Raw genomic sequence first — 19,086 nt, forward strand, 5'->3', positions numbered from 1 at the left:
CACCTGGCTTTACTGCCTCTCTGTGATCTGTCATTTTGAGGTCCCCCTCTTTTGGCTAATTGGCTACTCTACATCTTCTAGCTTTTTAAATATTCGTAATGCATGGTTATGGCCCAGAAACACCAAACGGGTGGGCAGGAGGGGAGGTTGGATGGGTCAAACAAACGCAGAACTTTCCACAGGAGGCTGCTGTTCCTGTCCCGTGTGTGGACTTATTTTACCATACTTTTGTCATATAACTTCTGTACTTAACTAACGCCAGTTACTTAACAAACATACTTATTTGAACCCAAACCATGATCTTTTCCAACGCCTAAACAAGTAGTTTTGTTGCGTAAGTAAACCTAAAAACTAAGTAAACCTACATTGGAAGTTTATTTTGAAAAAAGACTATGCACGTAACAAGCAGAAACTGCCGCTAGAGGGGAACTGAGGGTGTCCTTTTTAAAATAAAGCAACACAACAGATTAAATAATTGTTCATTTTATTATACTCTGCAATTTGTGTCTTTTTAATCAATTTAAGAAATTTGGCAAATTCTATCACTTAGTTTTTATTTTTTCTTGCAACAAACATAGACCAGCCTACATAATGCATACACAGGCACCGCCAGACTGGGGACTCCCGCCAAAAGAAAGATGAGCGCATTGATCCATGAAGGGTACGGTACTGACGTCAGAGCTGGAAACTCCTCCTGTAAACAGTATGCAAAATCATTTGTTACCACTATATGCTGGATTATCAACAACATTAACAATACAAATATTAGATACATTAATGTGTTTGAGGCATCATTAGAAAAAAAGGGCAACATGCTGATGATTTATTGATTTAATATCTGATCCAGTAGTTTCAGTTCCCAACCTCCTGAACTACATTAAATCATTTAGTAGTCGGGATGTACAATTAACTGGGGTAACATGTCTCTTATGAATAATCTGAGCCCTGCATTGTTGAAATCCACTTTACATATCTTGGATTTAATATTTCCAAAACCCCAAACTTTTACTGAAATTAAATTTCTCTGACATGGTAGACAAACTAAAGGCTAACATCAAGAACTGGAACCTCTCAATGATTGGCCGCATCAATGCTATTAAAATGGTTGTACTTCCAAGGTTCCTGTACCTTTTCCAAAACCTTCTCATCTATTTACCATTGTCTTTCTTTAAATAACTTGATGCAGCTATCCTCTTGTTTGTCTGGGCAAATAAACCCACTCGCATTTCTAAAGCCCACCGACTGAAGAATGTAAACTGGGTTGCCTCGGCCTTGTATTAAGGCATTATTACTGGGCTACGAATGCGAGGGCTCTTTTTAAATTAATAAAAAAAAAGTCAACAAAAGGATGGATGCTGATGTTGAGATCAGAACTGATACACCCAAATATAAATGAACACAGATTATTTTATGAGCTTGTGTGCTTACAGAGTTGGAGTCCCAAACTAAGTAGGTGAGCTCTTTTTGGACTTGCGTCACCATGTAGAAAACCAGAATAACCAGAACGATTAGAGGACTGATGAACCTCCATGTAACCTGCCAGAAGATGTTGGGCTTATGTCCGATCATGAACTCCAAATCCTTGTTGAACCTGCCACACAAGAGGGTTTTCATTAGTTTTGAAAAGTTTTGAAATGTGTCATGTTACACAGGACCTAAAGGTGGCTCAGTCGTTGCCATGTTGAGAGCCGTGCAGAGGCAATAGATAGGATCTGAATTCCGTATAAAGAACCTTTAAGTAAATCGGCCATCTCCATAAATGGCACAGAATGATGCTGCTAATGCTGTGTGGTGATTTTGCAGTAAATGTCAAGATGAATGATAAAGCAAACACAATCGGACAATGTGTTGCTAAAATAGTTTGAAGGAGCACTGACCTGTCTATGCCGTAGATGTAAACGACAGCTATCATCTCAAACAATCCAATGGTCAGAAGTGGAACAGATCCAGCAAAGTTGTCAAAGAGAGTTACCCAATAAATCCCTGAATTTTGCGCAAACAGGAGACAGATGACGAAGGCGACAGCACACGTTACTCCTGAAACACACGTCCACAAAAACAAGGGAGATTGTGTTAAAACAGACAATGAATTCATCTCGTTTTGCTAAGCCAATGCGTAGATTGTTTTAACTGCAAAACAGAATACCAGTCAGTGCTTCTTGGGGCCATGTTTTAGGTAACATATTCAGGTCTTTCAGTGGGACCACCACTCCCTCAATGTTGCCAAACAGGGTTGAGATTCCCAAGCAGAGAAGCATGACGAAAAAGAGGACGGACCAGACCGGAGAACCAGGCATCTTGGTGATGGCCTCTGTGAACACAATGAAGGCCAGACCGGTTCCCTCCACTCCCTGCACAAACACAAGTTAATCACAATGCAGATAAAAACTACAATAACTTGTGAATCTGACAGATATCCATCAATATAATCACCTCACTGAGAAGTTTCTTCATATCACATTTTTTCATGTCCAATCCAAGAACAACATCAGGATAGGTGCTGTTGAGATGTTTAAAGGCTGTGTCGTAGTTGCTTGAGGTGATGTTGTCTTCAGGGAGCTCAAATGCATTTAATAATGTCCAAATGTTACTAGGGAGAAAATATGTCACAGATTAGTGTCTAAATACAATACTCACATGACCATACGTACATTTAAAGAGTTACTGGTTGCTGTAATAATTCCTCCTGTACTCACTGTAACGTTACCCCTTCCTAGTGTGACCTTATTCTACAAGTAGTGTTTTTATGGTAAGGATGGCCTCTGAGCGAGGCGAACAGCGTTACCACGGTTTTGCACTCGGTGGCTCACGTTACCACAGTCTTGGAAAGGGAGGAGATGCCGCCAAATCCAATCACTGCACCTTTAACTTTTTCAAAACCTTGACATTAACCATACGTATAGCAACACTTTTAGGACTACTCTGTTACCAAAAACATTGAAACCCACATCCTGACTACTCACTCACTGATACAGTTGTCAAATTTCTCGGTGGCCCTGAAGCCAATGATGGAGTAGGTGACTGTGGCGGCGTAGATTGCGGTGAAGCCAGTTACGGCTGTCAGGATCATAGCATCTTGCTGGCAGTTGTTGCTTAGGAAACAGGAAAAAAAGCAAAGGATTCAGGACACATAATGTTTGAGAACGGCTACTATCTTTATAGTGACATCAGGGCTTCTATATATAAATGTCTCTTACTGAACTGGGTTGTAGCTTGAGAAGGAGATGAGGCCTCCCCAAGCTAAGCTAAAGGAATAAAAGACCTGGGCGCCTGCATCCAGCCACGTTGTTGGGTTCTTCAATTCTTCAACCTGCAAGAGTGAGGCATACATTGTGATGTGGCTTTGTTTTGTTAGATATAGGGCTGTCAATCGATTAAAATATTTAATCGCAATTAATCAAATGATTGTCCACAGTTAATAGCAAATGAATCCCAGATTAATCGAACATGTTCAAAATGTACCTTAAAGGGAGATTTGTCAAGTATTTAATACTCTTATCAACATGGGAGTGGGTAAATATGCTGCTTTATGCAAATGTATGTATATATTTATTATTGGAAATCAATTAACAACACAAAACACTGACAAATATTGTCCAGAAACCCTCACAGGTACTGCATTTAGCTTAAACAATATACTCAAATCATAACATGGCAAACTGAAGCCCAACAGTCAACAACAGCTGTCAGTGTGTCAGTGTGCTGACTTGACTATGTCTTACCCTAAACTGCATGTGATTATCATAAAGTGGGCATGTCTGTAAAGGGGAGACTCGTGGGTACCCATAGAACCCATTTTCATTCACATATCTTGAGATCAGAGGTCAAGGGACCCCTTTGAAAATGGCCATGCTAGTTTTTCCTCGCGAAAATTAAGCGTACTTTGGAGCGCTATTTAGCCTCCTTCTCGAAGCTAACATGACATAGTTGGTACCAATTTGTTTCTTGGGTTTTTTCTAGTTTTATGTGATGCCAGTATCTTCACGATAGCTGTAAAAATGAGCTACAACCTAAAAATCACAAGTTGCGTGAATGCGTCAAAGAAATTAGTGGCGTTAAATTTAATTTGCATTAACGCGTTATTATCGTTAACTTTGACAACCCTAATTTGGCTTTTTTCCATGATAAAAACATACGTCTGGTGTGAAGAGGAACTCTAATCCACTCAGGGAGCCCTTAAGAGTCAGTCCTCGGATCAGGAAGATGGCCAGCACTATGTAAGGCAGGATGGCGGTGACGTACACTGCCTGAAGTCATGACAAGAAAAGAAAAACATGAAATCATTTGGACAATAGTGGTTCAGGATTGTTTGTGTGAAGGTTTGACAAACCTTGCCTGAAGTGCCGATGCCCCGAATGTAGCAGACACACATGACTGTCCAGGCAGCTAGCAGGCAGAGTACTACGGGCCAGTGGAGTCCTCCAGAATCCGCTATAGAGGTCGAACTATTCAGAGTCACTCGGTAAAAATAGTAATCCACAGTGGAGCTCTGTTGACACTCGGATACAAATTCTGAAGGGGCAAGAAACAGTCCTCTGTAAGTGTTTTAACCATGAGTAGAGTTTGAGTGTTTAATGAGTATATGCAAATACCTGTCCCATTTTCATTGAGAGGACACTGGGTCCAAGGCAGCGGGCTTTGAAAGGAATTGAAGAGATACCACAAGATCCAGGCTATTAAGGTGTTGTAGTACAGTCCAATCAGTAAGGACACCAGCATGGAGGCGATACCTGAGTAGTGACACAATCAATAAATTTATGTTTTTGTTTTTTTTCTCCGCTTTAGACAAATTGTTCCAGAGCCTATTTCACTTACCAATACCAGTCAGATAAGGGTGGATGGCTCTCCACACTCCCACGCTACCTTTCCTGAGACGCTGGCCGATGGCAAACTCCAGCAACAGGAGAGGCATTCCTTCCAGCACCAGCAGGATCAGGTAGGGAATTAAAAAAGCACCTGAAAAATGTATCAGAAGAACAAAATAGAGTGATGCAGGGATGAGTCCTTAAACCTGGAAATTTAGCAAATTTAGGAAAGTTAGCATTTGAGCACTTCCTGTTCCCTCGTCTGGAAGTCAATGAGATTTTGGCAGCACTCTATTACACATAATATTGTTGCATTTATGACAACCATAAGCCTTTTCAGCATCCTAAATCTAAAAATGCTTTAGCGGCCAAATAAAGCTTGGATGTTGTCTATAATGTTTAGTCTGGGCTGTAAAGCAGTCCAACAGGGCCCTGCCTGTGAACGATGCATACTAATATTTATAACCTTTGTGACGACCCCACCCACTCTGCCTGTCTTTCTTGCGCTGCCGTGTTTTCTCCTTGAAGTTATAGCTGGCAGGGGGAGTTGGGTTGGTCGTACTGTACCTGCGACGTCTGTACTGGGCATAAAGTTTATCCTTAAACTAAATTTGTGCTAATCTGTGTGTACACTTTGTTAAAACATACGAATGTGTGCTCACTAAACTGAGGGCTTAATCATTAATTAAAAGGTTAATCAGTACTAATATGTTATGGCTCTCATGCAATATAATCATGTTGCAGTTACTGTAATTGCAGTTTCCCCATTCGTAAATGGCATTCACAGTGGTGGAATGTAACTAAGCACATTTACTAAAGTACTGTTTTTAAGTACAATTTTTAAGATACTTAAACTTTACTTGAGTATTTCCATTTTATGCTACTTTATACTTTTACTCCACTACATTTATGTGAAAGTTTACATTACTTAAATTATTAATACAAAATATAAATCAAGCAATAAATGATGATGATGATGTATTATTATAGATTAAACAACCCAGCAGTATATATAATAAATAAATAAATAAAGTAATAAATAAATAAAGTAATTAAAATGAGCACCACCTTTACCAGCAACAACATTAAAGTGATGAACACATTAATGCATCAATAATTATAATCCAATAATATAATATACATTATTCTGAAATGGGTCATTCTGCATAATGAGTACTTTTACTTTTGGTACTTTAAGTATATTTTGATGCTGATACTTTTGTACTTTCACTTAAGTAAGATTTTGAATGCGGGACTTGTACTTTTAACAAGAGCATTTTTACACTGTAGTATTGCTACTTTTAATTAAGTAAAATATCTGAATAGTTATTCCAAGTTATTCCACCACTGGGTATCATGTCAACATTCAAGTTGTAGTTACAACTAGGAAATTTGGATTATTGTGATTGCTCCGATATCTGTCCTGATGCTCAATTATACAGAAGTGCCTTAAAACCCATCTCAACACCTCATATCAGCCAAAGTCCGTCATTCAAGGTGATAAACACCCACATTTTATTGATATAGTGCTATATTGTACAACCTTTTGCAGTATTTTTAGGCTCCACAAAGCCATAATTGCAATGTTACAACTGTCTTGAGTTGTTTGAAGGCGTGATTGCTCTCAAGACGCACATTGGGAATCTCGTGGAAAAATTCCAAAATGGTATAGTTTAGTCCTTAGTACCTCAAACACATTATAATTTGTCAAACAATCATTCAAGATTTGACAGTCCATAATCATCTGAGCTCACCTCCTCCATGAGTTTGACACAAGTAAGGGAATCGCCACACATTGCCAATCCCAATACAGAAGCCCACACAGGTCAGGATGTACTGGGCTTTGTTGTCCCACTTGGGCCTGCCATCGGCCTCTTCCTTCTCCATCCTGTCCAGATCCTCATAGGAAGGGATCCTGTCCTCCAGTCCTGGGTTAGGAAGTACCAGTCTCATGGTGAGATATTACACTGTCGTTCTTGGAAGTCAAAGTGAGGGCTCAGCGTACGCACTCGGCAGTGTGGAAACAAGTTTATGATCTTTTACTTTATCTGGTGCAATCCACAGATTAGTCAGCTAGTGCTCACTCTGCGTTTCTGTTTTTATAGACCGTTTCACAGTTGTAAATGTAAACATTTCCATTGTATTCTGGTTTATTTCCTGTTGTGTATGTGAGTGACATATGGCGACAGGAAGTAAACATGGACCCAAACTGTTGCCTAGCAATGCAGTTTCCGTTTAAACGGTCTATACTACCATTTAGTCATTCAATTTAATCAAATATTATAAAAATGGCACGATAGTTAGCACTGTCCCCTCACAGTGAGAAGACCCAGTTGGGTTTGAATCCACTGCTCCAGGAAGTACTCTACCTTTCACTCAATTTGAAACTCACTCTCTCTCCGTCATGTTGTTGTGTGGCCCTGAGGCCGATAATGAAGCAGATAACCATTGCAGAGTACACTGAGGTGCAGGCATTGGTGATGACGATGAGAACGGAGTCCTGCTCACTGTTGTTGCTCCAAGAATATTATGAAGGGAGATTATAGGAACACTGTTGAACAGAGAGATCCCTGGATTGCCGTAGAGTTGCACCTGGAGAAAGAGATGAGACCTCCAAAGGGAAGAAAACCCGTGCACCTGCCTACAACCATGTCACTGGATTTATGAACCCAAGGCTGGATTGCCAACTGAACCCCAGAACTCCATAGGCCCCCAATGCAGCCTGAGTTTCAACTAGTTGTGCTAATTTATGTGCAGCTTTGTTTGGGATTCAGCACTAAAACACTATACAAACTGAGCTGATAAGGACCTTGAGGTGGGTCCTTCTTTATTATCTAATCTTAAGGTCCTACCTTGAAAAGGCTCCTTGTGTTGAACTCTAGTTTTAGAGCTACCTTATTTCAGTTTTGTGCTTACATGTTGTATATCCTCAAATCAATATAATCAATTTACCACACGTCAAACATGGTACAGGTCAAGGGCAAAACTATAAAAATGTTGCCCTGAGAGGGGGGTAGGAAGGGACCTTCAATTTAACAATCAGCAATTTCATCAGACTGTGGTGATGAAGACATTAATTCTGATGAAGACATGCTATTGCCACATGCTCCAGACTTTATTAAGATCATGAGCCTGATGTTTTGTTTCCCAGTAAGAATGATAATGTACATGACGGTTAACTACACAGTCAAGTACTCCATATTTAAAGCTTCTTAAAGGGCCAGTGTGTAACATTTCGGGGGATCTATTAGCAGAAATGGAATAAAAGCTGCCATCTGACTTCTGTTGCTCCTAAAGTAGTGTTATTATAGTAAGGATGGCTTCTGAGCAAGGTGACCTGCATTAGCATGGTTTTGCACTTGGCGGCTCACGTTACCGCAGTCATGGAAAGGGAGGAGTGAGCAGAGGGGTACTCAGTTGGTTGCAATCTGCAACCACACTGCTAGATGCCGCCAAATCCTACACACTGTACCTTTAACCTGTAGTGTCATATATTTTTGTCCCAGTACTCAGTAATAATATAGCTGTACCATGTAATTATTAAATAGATACTCAGTAATTTTAAACAATGCGTACAGACTAGTATATTTCTAATTCCTCTGTTAACCCCTTGTTCCCTAATCTTCCTTTGTACCTTGTAAAATGGTGTAAGAATCACTTGAGTATAAGTAGGTGACCACTATCTTGACCTAGTGTAATGTATATTGTTTTGATCATAAGAGCACCCGTTGGGTAAAACATCCTAAACATATATATACTGTATATTTTTTTTTAATGCATCAGGACTCCCTGACTCTATCTATTTCATTGTATTGAAACCACCCCAGACTGTTTATTGACTGATGGAAACATTCATGAGGCTTTAGGTCACACTATTTCAGCTAGTTGTGTACCAAGCTGACTTGACGATGATCTTTCAAAGGGAGTCAGTCGATTATATAAGAGGTCAGTACATGGCGTGCAGGTGTATATTTTGTGAATCATTAAAGGATAATAGTCTGGCTGTTTATCAAGTGCATTAAAGGAGCAAAGTTCAGTTTGACTGGAAAATACATCAATAAAACTTCTGTTATTATGATGAGCTAATCAAGTTCCTTATTGCTGGTTTTTAGTTAATTATTTAGTGCATACTGTATTAACACTACAAACAACAGACATCAATCCATCTCAATTTCATTTGTTTATTATTAGAATGGAAAAATCATATACTCAATCTTAAAGGGGAACTACGCCCATTTTCAAAATCCATACATGTTATTCCCGTGGTCTAAGAACGTCCAAAAATATTAGTTACAAAGAGCAACTCTCTCCCAAATCTAAAAATGAGAGTGCTAAAACTCACATTTGTGATGTCATAGGGTATAAAGTGTAAATAGTTCACCGAAATGTGTTTCTGACAACATTTAATGCGGGAAGTAAGACATGCAGTTGCTAAATCTGTCTTTATTTTAAACCAACATCGTTTAGTTTAAACATTTCTAGGGAGTTTCCAGAGGCGGCAAGTTACGTTGGTCGGACGCCCCTGATTTGCATAAAGTAGCCTAGACCTCAACTTTACGCAAATGAGGAGCGGACAACATAATGCCCTGTCTCTCGAATCGCTACGCCATGCGCGCTACCAAAATGCATTGCCCGGCTGCTTAAACATACAAAGAATGGGAAGCGTGGAAAGGACTGAAGGAACTGGCCTTCTACCTCCAAGAGGTCAAGGCCCAGTTACGTGTTGGTTAATCTTGTATGACAAAGAGATTTTCCAAACAGACGGGTTAAAGCATAATAATACAATTTATTCCGAACAATCAATGTTGCATAAGTAAAAATAAAAGAGTATACAGATATCTGGATCCAGTCTACGTGTCCCTGACAACATACAGTGCATGGGTCAGTTCGTGAAGTCTGAACCCCGAGCTATCCCTGATCCAGCCTATTCATAGTTTACACAATATTAATATTCATGAGTTATGGCACGTGATGTTTCTGCTGCATGTCTGTATGGTGATAAACAAAACTGACGTCAAAGAGCTTATGCTATAAAGACCAACTGATGTGTTGCCTCATGTCATCTTGTGTCTTTGGTTAAAAGTTGTTCTTGAAAAAAGACTATATCTGTCATGAGATTATATCTAAATTGACACATTATTTCTTTAGAAGATCCTCATTCTTTATGCAAGTTTTTCATGTTGTAGATAATTGCTTTCAGGGCTCAGATGCATTCAATTACTAGGAGCTACGTCTTGCCCTTTTTCATTGGAAAAGTTTACATTTGCTATATTGTTTATCTTTCGATAGGTAGACACATTTTTAGATATTGGTAGATATTTGCTATACATTTCATTATTCATGTGTTGTAAAGTTATAATGGCAAAATTATATTTGACAGAGACAAAAATTATTTCAACGGCAAGGATAAACATATGGTAGCCCTGAGAGCTCAACGCACTGCAACTTAAATTTCTTAATTGATCAATTTGACAACACAACCAAATGCAGAAAAGTGCTGCAAATACAGAAAACACACAAAAGGCATGTCGTGTTCATTTGTGCTACTTGCAGCATTTCTGTATGTGGTTGTGTTTTGTGTATTTACAGTACATTTCTGTATTTGGCTGTGTTTCTAACTTTGTAGCATTTTTTTCTAAATATTGCGCATGTGTTGTCGAATTGGTGAAGATGTTTTTTTTAATTTGCAGTGTGTTGCCACCATATAATCGGGTATAAAACCTGGATGGATGGAAAACAGTATGATGTCTTGTCTTGAAATTCAGAAAGGTCCAATACAACAAGAAATCATATTAGCAGACTAATAAGGGTGATGAATAAGTACAGTATATTGATACAGCGGCAGTAAATTTGCACAAAACATGAGCAGAAATAGAAGTACTGAAGTGCATCAATAAAACATCTGTATTGTACTTCAAGGATCTTGCATTTTGTTGTATTGTGAAACGTATGACTTTTATACAGTTTAGGTGTTTTTTGATACAATTTTTTTCTTGCAGCAAACAAAGACCAGCCTAAATAATGCATACAAGGGCACCGCCAGACTGGGGACTCCCGCCAAAAGAAAGATGACTGCGTTGATCCATGAAGGGTACGGTACTGACGCCAGAGCTGGGAACTTCTCCTGTAAACCACAAAACAGGGTATGCAATGACTGTCTACTGAATCTACAGACAAGTTGCTCATTATATACTGCACCACAGAGGAACAACATTTATCTAAAAATGTTTAGCGTGACAGATTATTTGTGTATTTTGCAATAAGGGAACATAAGAGAAAAAGGCAACATAAAGAAGGGATACTGCTGATCACAGAGCTTGTGTGCTTACAGAGTCGGGGTCCCAGACTAAGTAGGTGAGCTCTTCTTGGACTTGCGTCACCAGGTAGAAAACTAAAATGACCAGAACGATTAGAGGACTGGTGAACCTCCATGAAACCTGCCAGAAGATGTTGGGCTTATGTCCGACCATGAACTCCAAATCCTCGTTGAACCTGCAACACAAGAGGTTTTGAAAAGTTTTGACATATAAAACATAGTTTTGACAGATGTTTGAAGGAGCACTGACCTGTCTATGCCGTAGATGTAAACGACAGCTATCATCTCAAACAATCCAACGGTCAGAAGTGGAACAGAGCCAGCAAAGTTGTCAAAGAGAGTTACCCAATAAATCCCTGAATGCTGCGCAAACAGGAGACAGATGACGAAGGCGACAGCACACGTTACTCCTGAAACACACGTCCACAAAAACAAGGGAGCTTGTGTTATAACAAGCTGGCCATCGGTTTGCTAAGCCAATGCGTAGATTGTTTTAACTGCAAAACAGAATACCAGTCAGTGCTTCTTGGGGCCATGTTTTAGGTAATATATTCAGGTCTTTCAGTGGGACTATCACTCCCTCAATGTTGCCAAACAAGGTTGAGATTCCCAAGCAGAGAAGCATGATGAAAAAGAGGACAGACCAGACTGGAGAACCAGGCATCTTGGTGATGGCCTCTGTGAACACAATGAAGGCCAGACCGGTTCCCTCCACTCCCTGTACAAACACAAGTTAATCACAATGCAGATAAAAACTACAATAACTTGTGACTCATCAATATAGTCACCTCACTTAGAAGTGTCTGTAAATGACAAGTTTTCATGTCCAATCCAAGAACAATATCAGGATAGGTGCTGTTGAGATGTTTAAAGGCTGTGTCGTAGTTGCTTGTAGTGATGTTGTCTTCAGGAAGCTCAAATGCATTTAATAATGTCCAAATGTTTCTAGGGAGAAAATATGTCACAGATTAGTGGAATTTACTTTATCATAACTGAAAAATGAAAAGGTCCACTGGACTTTTTCAAAACCTTGAAATTAACCCTACGTAAAGTTAAACTTTTAGGATGTTCCAAAAACATCGAAACCCACATCCTGACTACTCACTCACTGATACAGGCGTCATATTTCTCAGTGGCTCTGAAGCCAATGATGGAGTAGGTGACTGTGGCGGCGTAGATTGAGGTGAGGCCAGTTACGACCGACAGGATCACAGCATCTTGCTTGCAGTTATTGCTTGGGGAAAGAAATAAGCAAAATAACCAAGAAATGTTGACTTTGGGTCTGAGAATGGCTACTACCTTTTTTGTGAGCAAAATGAGACTTGAACTGCAAACTAGAAAATTTCGCAAGAAATTTTGACCAGTGTGCCTGGTGCTGGGGGGGGGCTGTGCTCCTCCTATAACTGTGGGCCTATTTGCTAATAAGAGTTACATAGTTAAAATGTGTGTGTGTGTGTGTGTTAGTTAGTCAGCCTGCTCTGATTGGCTAATGTGAATCAGCTGTCTAGCAGCAATCTGAAGTTGCCGTGGTGATTGGCCACTGCTGCAGTGGGGCAGTTTATAATAGGAGTTAACCAGAGACGTACATGTCATAAAAGTACTTCTACGACAGAAACCGTGACTCCTATCGCTTAGATTGTTCATGAGACCAGTTAGGAGTCTCGGATGAACAAATGGTGCGACATTTGGGTCTGTAGTTTCAAAAATGTGACCTCGGCGGCAGTTTCGAAAAGTAGTAACTTTTTTCTCTGATCCAAAAAATTCTGTGAAATTTAATATGGGGCCCTATGGGAGCGAAGCCTGCAGTTGCTCTCACATTCAGGCATGTGTCGCCAAATGTGTAAGTCCGACTGATTCCATAGCTACATGTTTGCGACCGGCACAAAAATACCTACGTTTTGATGTATTCATTGTGTATGAGGAGTGGACATTGTGGACTACAGAGCAATTTGTTCGGAAAATTTTCAAAAGATTTCAAAGCTTTCCCGCACTCTAGCGATGATGTCACACACTCTAGCCCTTAATGACCCACGCAATACACACCCATTATAAAATCTGAAACGGTCTGAAAATTTCACAAAACGTAAACTGCGATTTCGTGAAAACCGTGCCAGCTATCAAAAAATTTCCATTTGGCCAAATAAAGTCCCAAGTCTCGTGACCCGTTTAAACTTTTAATCCCGTTTCTACGTTAAAGTATGGCGACTCTGTATGGCCCCAAAGAGGAGTGTGTATGAGCACTCTTCACGTCGATTTTCAATGCATTCCAATGGAGAAAAAAATCGCGCTTTCGCGCGTTTTTCTCGGAAACCGCTGCGCGAATCTCTTAGCCAGGTCATAGCACACGATTCCCGATCATTCCGCACGTTTTGATGTATTTTTTGTACAGGTGTTGGCAACGCTGCCGGAGGAGTAGCGTGCCAAAGTTTGGCAGAAGAAGAATAAGAAATAAGCCCGACGAATAATAGACCAGTGTGCTTTGCACAAGGCTTTGCCTTGTGCTTCTAGGCACACTGGAATAAGCCCGCAGGATAATAAACCAGTGTGCTTTGCACAAGGCTTTGCCTTGTGCTTCTATGCACACTGGAACTAGAAAATTTCGCAAGAAATTTTGACCAGTGTGCCTGGTGCTGGGGGATGGGTGGGGGCTAGGGGTGGTTTGTGTGTGGAGGGGGGCAGATTCAGACTGTCTGTGGTCCATAGTGAGGTCAGCACTGTAGGCCCTTTCGCTGCGTGCGTGTCTGTCAGTGGTTGCCATGGTGATTGGGGGGCCGTGAGGAGTGTTTAGTTTCCTGTTAACATACAGTAAGAGTTGAGGGATTTTATTTTGAAAAGTAGGTGAATACCTTTGCCTTGTGCTTCTATGCACACTGGAATGATGGGACCACTGAAGAAGGAGGTGCAGATGATGTTGGACATGGGAGTCATTGAACCATCCAGAAGTGAGTGGTCAAACCCCATAGTGCTTGTTCCCAAGAAAAATTTTACTCAACCTCGGTTCTGTTCAGACATGAGGAAACTGAACAGTATTTCCTGTTTTGATTCATATCCCATGCCCCGTATTGATGAGCTGCTAGAGAGAATCGGGAAAGCCAACTACATCACAGCATTAGACCTTTGTAAAGGTTACTGGCAAGTGCCTCTTGACCCATCTTGCAAAGAATACACAGCGTTCCAGATTCCAGGGATGGGCATGTTCCAGTACACTGTGTTACTCTTTGGCCTTCATGGCGCACCTGCGACCTTTCAAAGATTAATGGACATTGTTCTTAATGATTGCTCCAGGTTTTCAGCTGCCTATCTTGATGATGGATGAAGGTTACTGGCAAGTGCCTCTTGACCCATCTTGCAAAGAATACACAGCGTTCCAGATTCCAGGGATGGGCTTGTTCCAGTACACTGTGTTACTCTTTGGCCTTCATGGCACAACTGCGACCTTTCAAAGATTAATGGACATTGTTCTTAATGATTGCTCCAGGTTTTCAGCTGCCTATCTTGATGATGTGGTAATCTACAGTGAATCCTGGGAAGAACACTTGCAGCATCTTGAAATCGTCCTAAGCAAGATACAGGAAGCTGGGCTGACCCTGAATGCAAACAAGTGTTCCTGGGCTCAGGAGGAGGTGAAATACCTTGGGTACCTGGTCGGCCGTGGGCAGATAAGGCCACAAATAGAGAAGATAAAGGCCATACAGATGATTCCAAGACCCCTGACCAAGAAGCAAGTGAGATCCTTTTTAGGACTGGTGGGGTGGTACAGAAGGTTTGTTCCCCATTTCTCTACATTGGCGGCACCACTCACCGAACTAACAAAAAAATCAACCTCGAAAGTGATATGGAATGATGAATGTGAACGTGCCTTCCAGGCATTGTTGGCAACGCTGAGGGAGGAGTAGCGCGGCAAAAACCGTAAGAAGAGGAATAGTAAGACTTCACTAGAAAATTTCGCAAGAAATTTTGACCAGTGTGCCTGGTGCTGGGGGATGGGTGGGGGCTAGGGGTGGTGTGTGTGTGGAAGGGGGGGGCAGATTCAGACTGTCTGAGGTCCATAGTGAGGTCATAACTGTAGGCCCTTTCGCTGCGTGCGTGTCTGTCAGTGGTTGCCATGGTGATTGGGGGGCCGTGAGGAGTGTTTAGTTTCCTGTTAACATACAGTAAGAGTTGAGGGATTTTATTTTGAAAAGTAGGTGAATACTTAGTTCCTGTTATCATACAATGAGAGTTGGGGGCTTTTAATCACAGGTGTAATTGATCACATTAATTATGGCCCTGATCCATTGAAGCCTGGTTTAGAGCATGCTGGCTCACTGAAATGGCGTGATACAGTAAATAGTGTGCGTGTGTGTGTGTGTGTGTGTGTGTTAGTCAGCCTGCTCTGATTGGCTAATGAGAATCAGCTGTCTAGCAGCAATCTGAAGTTGCCGTGGCGATTGGCAACTGCTGCAGCGGGGCAGTTTATAATAGGCGTTAACCAGAGACGTACATGTCATAAAAGTGCTTCTACGACAGAAACCCTGACTCCTTTGCACAAGGCTTTGCCTTGTGCTTCTATGCACACTGGAATAAGCCCGCAGGATAATAGACCAGTGTGCTTTGCACAAGGCTTTGCCTTGTGCTTCTAGGCACACTGGAATAAGCCCGCAGGATAATAAACCAGTGTGCTTTGCACAAGGCTTTGCCTTGTGCTTCTATGCACACTGGAATAAGCCCGCAGGATAATAGACCAGTGTGCTTTGCACAAGGCTTTGCCTTGTGCTTCTAGGCACACTGGAATAAGCCCGCAGGATAATAAACCAGTGTGCTTTGCACAAGGCTTTGCCTTGTGCTTCTATGCACACTGGAATAAGCCCGCAGGATAATAGACCAGTGTGCTTTGCACAAGGCTTTGCCTTGTGCTTCTAGGCACACTGGAATAAGCCCGACGAATAATAGACCAGTGTGCTTTGCACAAGGCTTTGCCTTGTGCTTCTAGGCACACTGGAATTAAGAAACGGCACAGTTCTCTTACTGAACAGGGTTGTAGCTTGAGAAGGAGATGAGTCCTCCCCACCCCAAACCAAAGGCGTAAAAGACCTGGGCGCCTGCATCCAGCCAAGTTGTTGGTTTCATCAACTCGTTCACCTGCAAGAGTGTGGCATACATTGTGATATGGCTTTGGGCTATGAGATATAACTTTTTCTATCGAGATTTGAAACATACGTCTGGTGTGAAGAGGAACTTTAATCCACTCAGGGCACCTTTAAGAGTCAGTCCTCGGATCAGGAAGATGAACAGCACTATGTAAGGCAGGACGGCTGTGACGTACACTGCCTGAGGTCATGAAAAGAAAAGATGAAATAATTGCTAATGGTATCATAAAAAGTAATGTATCATAATCGACCATTTGCTAAACCCCTCCCCCAAATATCAATTTTCCAATCAATGCTTGGCAACCATAACTAGGCACAAAGGCCCGTCTCTCAAGCTTTGTATTTTTCTGCATGTTAAAGTGGAGTGCACGGGGCTGTACCATACACTGTAAATAAAGATGGACAACGCGTCTCAGTGATAGGAATCTGTACAGTACAGAAGTCCTCTATAACTACATAACTACATAACTACATTTATGATCAAATTGACTCATGTTCTATCACACAAGTCAGTTCAACCAACCTTGCCTGCGGTGCCGATGCCCCGTATGCAGCAGATTGCGATGACTGTCCAGGCGGTTAACAGGCAGAGTACTATGGGCCAGTGGATTCCTCCAGAGTCCGCTATAGAGGTCGAACTGTTCAGAGTCACTCGGTAAAAATAGTAATCCACAGTGGAGCTTCGTTGACACTCTGATACAAATTCTGCAGGGGCAACAAATATTCATAAACAGTGATGCAATTTGGGGTGCTTTGGTGTGCATGTCTGGGCTGAACATGTCAGTATATTCACCTGTCCCATTTTCATTGAGAGGACACTGGGTCCAAGGCAGCGGGTCTTGAAAGGAATTGAAGAGATACCATAAGATCCATGCTATTAAGGTGTTGTAGTACAGTCCAACCAGTAAGGACACCAGCATGGAGGCGATACCTAAGTAGGACACAATCATTAATTCACAGGAAGCTATACTCATCAATGTGTTGTTGGGGGGGCTTTTTTCGTTTGCTTTTTTTCAAGAGCCTATTTTACTTACCAATACCAGTCAGATAAGGACTAATGGCCCTCCACACTCCCACACTGCCTTTCCTGAGACGCTGGCCGATGGCAAACTCCAGCAGCAGGAGAGGCATTCCTTCCAGCACCAGCAGGATCAGGTAGGGAATCAAAAAGGCACCTGAAAAATGTATAAGTGGTTGGGACGTTGGGATTTTTTTAATTCTATGCATGATGTCTGTAAACATGACATTCAGGACTAAGCAGTTTTGTTGCCTAGTCCTAAACAAGTATTTTTTGTTTGATTCACAGCATTGGGCACATGTTTATAGCAAGCAAAGTGACACCGAGGGGTCTGACAAAGCGTCAGTATGTGACAAGTTGGGATGAGAATGTGTTATGTGTAAGTAGATGCTGGACGAATTGGTATGATAAAGTGTTGCAGATGACAACATAATATGGCCTATGGGGATGTTGGCAGTGTTGAAATGTTTAATAGCAGTTAGGTATTAACTACAGTATGCACTTAAAGGTAACAGATTTGTTGTTGTATATTGCTTTGAGTCTTCAACTTAAGTTATTCACAGATGTTTTAATACAATTTAGTGACTTTTTTATACACACAAAAAAAAATTAAATTTCAAAACACACAGGAGACTAAAATACAACATTGCTGTTGTTTTGTATCAATCAGTATACAGTCACATTTCTGTGACTCATGACATGGACTATGGACAGTGGTTTTAACTGTATTGGCTTGAGCTCTCTAGTTAACAAGTCACAGAAAAACAGCAGATTCTACTTTTAAGAGCATGCCTTTAAATCCTATCCCACTTCCTGTAGCTCAGTCCCAGTGACCCACTTAATACAGACACTTTTGAAAAAAACAACAACACACACATGCTGTACATACAAAGTATGCAGTATGAATGATTTCCTAGCATTCAGTTTCAACTCGTGCCAAAAACTAAAGCTCTGTCAGTGGCTCATATGTCATGCTAAAGGTTAGCCATTACTTCAGAAGACGTCTAACTGTTGAGAATCATTAATATAACTTGATGGGGATTTCATGACACTCGCTTGTAGCCATGAATGAGTGATTTATTTAACTTTCCTCTCAGCCTTAAGTCGTCTTAGTAAGGACATTCTACTTTATTTTATTGAAAATTAAATAGTTAAGTTCACAGTTTAGATATTTGAGATATAGATACACCATAAAATGCCATAAATTCCCATAAGATCACAATAAATTCACCCCTGGGTACCTCAACCACACTTTAATTCGTCAAAATTTTTGTCTTACCTCCTCCATGACTTTGACACAAATAAGGGAATCGCCACACGTTACCGAGTCCAATGCAGAAGCCCACACAGGTGAGGATATACTGGGCTTTGTTGTCCCACTTTGGCCTGTCATCGGCCTCCTCTTTCTCCATCCTGTCCAGATCCTCATAGTTAGGGATCCTGTCCTCCAGTCCTGGGTTAGGAAGTACCAGTCTCATGGTGAGATGTTACACTGTTGTTCTTGGAAGTCAAAGTGAGGGCTCAGCGTACGCACTCGGCACTGTTGAAAGAGGTTTATGATCTTTTACTTTATCTGGTGCAATCCGTTAGGAATCCGGAGATCCAGTCCAGGGTTAGGAAGCACGAGCCTCATGGTGAACACGTGCACTGAAGCAAAGTAGAGTCAACTAGTGTTGAAGCATTAGTGTGGGGTTATATGTGTGATCCACATGGAGCACTGTTGAAACACCTTTATGATCTTTTACTGTATCTGTTGCTGGCCACATATTAGCCAATGGGGCACACTCTGGACTTTTGTCTTAGTCATTAAATTAAATG

The 19,086-nt window shown here is 41.2% G+C and overlaps 2 protein-coding genes and 1 long non-coding RNA gene across 4 annotated transcripts; 1 reads left to right on the forward strand and 2 right to left on the reverse strand.

Moving 5' to 3' along the window:
• Positions 1–500: 500 nt before the first annotated feature.
• LOC141754480 (sodium-dependent neutral amino acid transporter B(0)AT1-like) lies at positions 501–6,858 on the reverse strand. The gene is made up of 12 exons (XM_074613552.1): positions 6,560–6,858; positions 4,816–4,956; positions 4,593–4,730; positions 4,331–4,512; positions 4,137–4,247; positions 3,198–3,310; positions 2,964–3,092; positions 2,434–2,590; positions 2,147–2,351; positions 1,878–2,037; positions 1,429–1,591; positions 501–694 (listed from the first exon to the last, which is right to left on the reverse strand). Exons 1-12 carry the CDS (start codon positions 6,756–6,758, stop codon positions 554–556), a joined length of 1,839 nt encoding a protein of 612 aa, XP_074469653.1. The 5' UTR covers positions 6,759–6,858; the 3' UTR covers positions 501–553.
• On the forward strand, positions 4,786–17,405 carry LOC141754481 (uncharacterized). The gene is made up of 3 exons (XR_012590665.1): positions 4,786–4,936; positions 10,805–10,948; positions 17,269–17,405. It is a non-coding gene; the product is annotated as an uncharacterized LOC141754481 (long non-coding RNA).
• Positions 10,611–18,987, reverse strand: LOC141754479 (sodium-dependent neutral amino acid transporter B(0)AT1-like). 2 transcript variants are annotated; one of them, XM_074613550.1, is made up of 12 exons: positions 18,548–18,987; positions 17,285–17,425; positions 17,044–17,181; positions 16,774–16,955; positions 16,321–16,431; positions 16,130–16,242; positions 12,227–12,355; positions 11,910–12,066; positions 11,635–11,839; positions 11,372–11,531; positions 11,135–11,297; positions 10,611–10,929 (listed from the first exon to the last, which is right to left on the reverse strand). In XM_074613550.1, exons 1-12 carry the CDS (start codon positions 18,744–18,746, stop codon positions 10,771–10,773), a joined length of 1,857 nt encoding a protein of 618 aa, XP_074469651.1. In that variant the 5' UTR covers positions 18,747–18,987; the 3' UTR covers positions 10,611–10,770. The 2 variants fall into 2 exon arrangements, with proteins under 2 accessions (XP_074469651.1, XP_074469652.1); XM_074613551.1 differs by having other exon boundaries at positions 16,321–16,427; positions 16,770–16,955.
• Between the last annotated feature and the right edge of the window lie 99 nt (positions 18,988–19,086).

This window comes from Sebastes fasciatus, chromosome 17 (genome assembly GCF_043250625.1).
Source record: "Sebastes fasciatus isolate fSebFas1 chromosome 17, fSebFas1.pri, whole genome shotgun sequence".
NCBI lineage: Eukaryota > Metazoa > Chordata > Actinopteri > Perciformes > Sebastidae > Sebastes > Sebastes fasciatus.

Coding starts and splice junctions, on each gene's coding strand:
- LOC141754479 (XM_074613550.1), bottom strand. CDS start 18,746: ATGAGACTGGTACTTCCTAACCCAGGACTGGAGGACAGGATCCCTAAC. Junction 12,356..16,129: donor TCAAGCTACAACCCTGTTCA/GTAAGAGAACTG, acceptor TCTTTCCCCAAG/CAATAACTGCAAGCAAGATG. Junction 11,532..11,634: donor GCCCCAAGAAGCACTGACTG/GTATTCTGTTTT, acceptor CGTGTGTTTCAG/GAGTAACGTGTGCTGTCGCC.
- LOC141754480 (XM_074613552.1), bottom strand. CDS start 6,758: ATGAGACTGGTACTTCCTAACCCAGGACTGGAGGACAGGATCCCTTCC. Junction 3,311..4,136: donor AGTTCCTCTTCACACCAGAC/GTATGTTTTTAT, acceptor TCACTCTTGCAG/GTTGAAGAATTGAAGAACCC. Junction 2,352..2,433: donor TGAAGAAACTTCTCAGTGAG/GTGATTATATTG, acceptor GTGTTTGTGCAG/GGAGTGGAGGGAACCGGTCT.